The 3,436-nt window shown below is 40.0% G+C and overlaps 1 protein-coding gene across 1 annotated transcript in view; it reads right to left on the reverse strand.

Moving 5' to 3' along the window:
• Positions 1-3,436, reverse strand: part of LOC103372628 (visual system homeobox 2-like) — a 9,740-nt gene that overhangs the window by 3,780 nt on the left and 2,524 nt on the right. Inside the window, exons 2-3 of the mRNA XM_008302312.1 lie at positions 1,386-1,473; positions 463-586 (exon numbers count right to left, since the gene is read on the reverse strand). Of these exons, the coding sequence (XP_008300534.1) occupies positions 463-586; positions 1,386-1,473 (212 nt within the window). The remainder of the gene's footprint in view (positions 1-462; positions 587-1,385; positions 1,474-3,436) is intronic.

A 3,436-nucleotide genomic window follows, 5' to 3' on the forward strand; every position in this document is an offset into this window, starting at 1 on the left:
GTGCACGCTCCCTGTGAGAGGTGACCCGAGGGGGCCACAGAGGCTGATTGAAAAATAAGTTAATTTCCAGGCCTGGTCGATGGGAGACAGGCGCTCAAATATCACGGGAAATTAAAATGCTCATAGCAGCCAGGCGCAGCCCTCTGCTCAGCCGCTGACCTCTGCTAATTAATTTCTATGTAGTTATCATTTCATTTTGGGGGCTGCGGCCCTGCCTCTCCCAGAGAAAGTCAGGAGAAGTTCTCCTCTATTAACTAATTACAGTGTTAAGGGCGAATTGGCTGCTAATGTGAAGGAGGATGATGATGGAGAAGGCTGTCCACATCCAAATGTGCATTTAAAAAAAAAAAAAAAAAAGCCATTTCATCCCTGACCTCATGCTCACACACTTTACATTACAGCGCATGTGTTGCAGGGAGATGTTTAGGTGTTTTAGGAGGCAAACGGATCAGACTTGTGCACCTGTATTCTGTCCTCTGGCAGCTCGGTCTTCATGGAGAGCATCTCTCGGGCGTAAACGTCCGGATAGTGAGCTTCATTAAAGGCTTTCTCCAGCTCCTCCAGCTGATAGGACGTGAAAATGGTTCTGCACACCAAACAAATGGAGAGAATGAAAAACCTTCATATGATATTTATCACCACATGAAAATACTCATCTTAAGACTCTTGCTTTGTTTTTGTTTTTTTTTAAACTGCAGTTTTGTCCTTTTAATCATTAATAACTACAGGATTTTGTGTTACACTTATTTGTCTCTTTATTTTCAGAAATCATCTCTATGTATGCAATCCAAAGGCAGCTTCTAATGCTACATAAAATGACTCAGATTTATAATACTGAGTCTTTTTTAAAAAAAAATATTCTTACACTGGCACAATTTAAGTAACATCAAAATCAGGAACTCTGAATTTTCCAACTGCACTAAATTCCAACATCAAGTAAAATTAGATGTTTTATTTCCTCTTGTGAAATAAACACCATTTTATAAATTGTATAACATTACTGACAAAAGACACGATTATTTTCTGTTTGTCACAAATTAAAAAGAAAAAAGCAAATAAGCCTTTTAGATTTATTTTTCCCACATTTTCATTCCTAACAAGAAAAATGCATTTTGGTATTAAAACAAGGAGAAAATGACAGTAATCCTTTTGTCCTTTTTTTTTTTTTCCTCCAGTCTGAGACCACATTAAATATAATAATAGCACACGCTCTCTCTTTATGAGCATCACAGATTAAACGGGATTAAACGGTCCTTTGTTCAGGATGCAGCCAAACTGTGTTGAATAAAAAAGGCCCGAAGTGGAAAACAGGTGTGTCTGGGATAAATATCTTCTATTTAATAATGTCTACATGGTTTTCCTCTATTTTATCGTTTGTGTTTTACCTGTGTCGTCTTTTCTTTCTTTTCTTGCTCTGACTCATCGTCGATTTGGAGAATTTTTGGTCGCCGGAGGAGCTCAGATCATCGGAATCTGCGAGGAATAAAAAAACAACAAGTTAATACAGGAAAACAACTGCAGCCNACCTTCTAGCTGTGAGGCAACGGTGCTAGCCACCGAGCCAACCCACCAACAGCATGCATACAGAGCAAAAATGCAAAAGCAGCAGATCGTATTTTAATAAATCCTGTCTATTCTTTTTAAATTAGCGGGGTAAGGATTGGTTGCTGCATCTCTACAACAGAATGGAGGTCATAAAACAACCAGGGCTGCTCTGTTTAGGAAATGATAACAGTTTGGTTAAAAGGCCAGAAATCCCAAATCAGTAACAAGTCACACATCCGTGATACACAAAGTTAAAGAACAGTGTTGTCCCACTGCGCCTGAAGGCCTCAGTGAAGCTGACTGATCTCTGGGAACAGGATCATGTAGTCGGACATGTTCCTGCAGCAGATTGTTGTTCTGTGTTATCTGACATGATTTCTTCAGAGGTCAGATGATGTGTGGACATGGTGGGTGTGGATAACGTTCATATCAGCATCCAGCAGCCAACAGTCTGCTCTCGTCTTGTCTTCTGAGGCGTCGTGTCGTTTGAACAAAGCTGAAGGTGGATTTTTTACTTTCGCTGGTCAAACTAGTGTCTGAACCGGTCACACCATCGGTTCATTGTCCAAAGCCAACCGGGCCGTGGATCAGAGCATCAGAAACTCTTTGTGTAGAAAGCTGAGCTCAACTTAATCACTGTCTCACCGTGACAAGAAACAGGTTTTATTTTTTATTTTTAAATTCAAAGTCACAGAAGAAGAACATTTACATGCTGCATTTACTTTGTTGTTTTATTTTGGTTATGTTGGATTTTTCTTTCCATTTAAAATAATAATAATAATAACAATAGTTTTCTGGCATTGTTCAGTCATTTATACTTAGAAATGTAACATCTGTATAGCTGTACAGTCCTAGTGATTTATCATGTAGTGGTTTGTTGTAATGGTTTAATTTTTTCTGTTTTTTAGTTGATTTATTTGTTTTTAATTTGTTTAAAACCACGCAGCACTTGTTCTTCTTTAGCTGTGAAATATAAATAAACTGACTTGACTTTTCACTTTATAGGAATAAAAACATGTTGCACCTTCATATTCCACATTTTGAGAAGGAGTTAATGCATTATACACATTTTAAGGAGACAAATGGCTTTTATTTGGTAGAAAAACCCACACTCACTGGTTTTATTTGTCCTAAGACAGCTGGAGTTTATCTTTAACGTGTTTCATGTCTGCTGTGAAGCCTCCTGTCACCTCATGTTCCACCTCCTTCAGCTCTGAGGATGTAAACATCAGAGGACTAATGACATCTGCTGGTTGTTTGTGTGGAGGTCTGGTTCTGAGAGCTCATTTTCACTGGTTCTGACTCAGATTTGAGCGTTTGCTTTTGCACATCCATCTCACGCGTCCGTAACAGACTCGAAATGTAAGTACCGTGCAAAGAAAGCCTGTAACATGTGCTGGGAGTGGGTGCTTAATATCTCCCTCATTGCTTCATCTGTAGAATATATTGTCTTCCGTCAGCTGCCTGAGTGTGTGCGTGCCACAGCATTATGCTGCTTCTGGCTCCTCAAGTGCCTGAATTGATTTCCAGCAAGCCAGACCTTGTAATAGTCTCAGCACGCTTGTGAATATGGATGAGGAAAACAGGAAAAAATGAGCATCCTAAAATGGCCGAGGAGGCAGGATGAGATTGTATAGTGAGGAGTGTGTGTGTGTGTGTGTGTGTGTGTGTGTGTGTGTGTGTGTGTGTGTGTGTGTGTGTGTGTGTGTTTTGCAGACCTGGAATTAAAAACGATCAAAGTCGGGGCCTGGAAAGCTATTCAGGTAGATCTGACGATAACCTCCATCTCATAAAAAGATGGGCCCCAGATGAGCAATCATGCTTTCTGACAGCAGCAGTGTGTGTGTGTGTGTGTGTGTGTGTGTGTGTGTGTGTGTGTGTGTGTGTGTGT

This window comes from Stegastes partitus, unplaced genomic scaffold, assembly GCF_000690725.1.
Source record: "Stegastes partitus isolate 25-593 unplaced genomic scaffold, Stegastes_partitus-1.0.2 Scaffold1794, whole genome shotgun sequence".
NCBI lineage: Eukaryota > Metazoa > Chordata > Actinopteri > Pomacentridae > Stegastes > Stegastes partitus.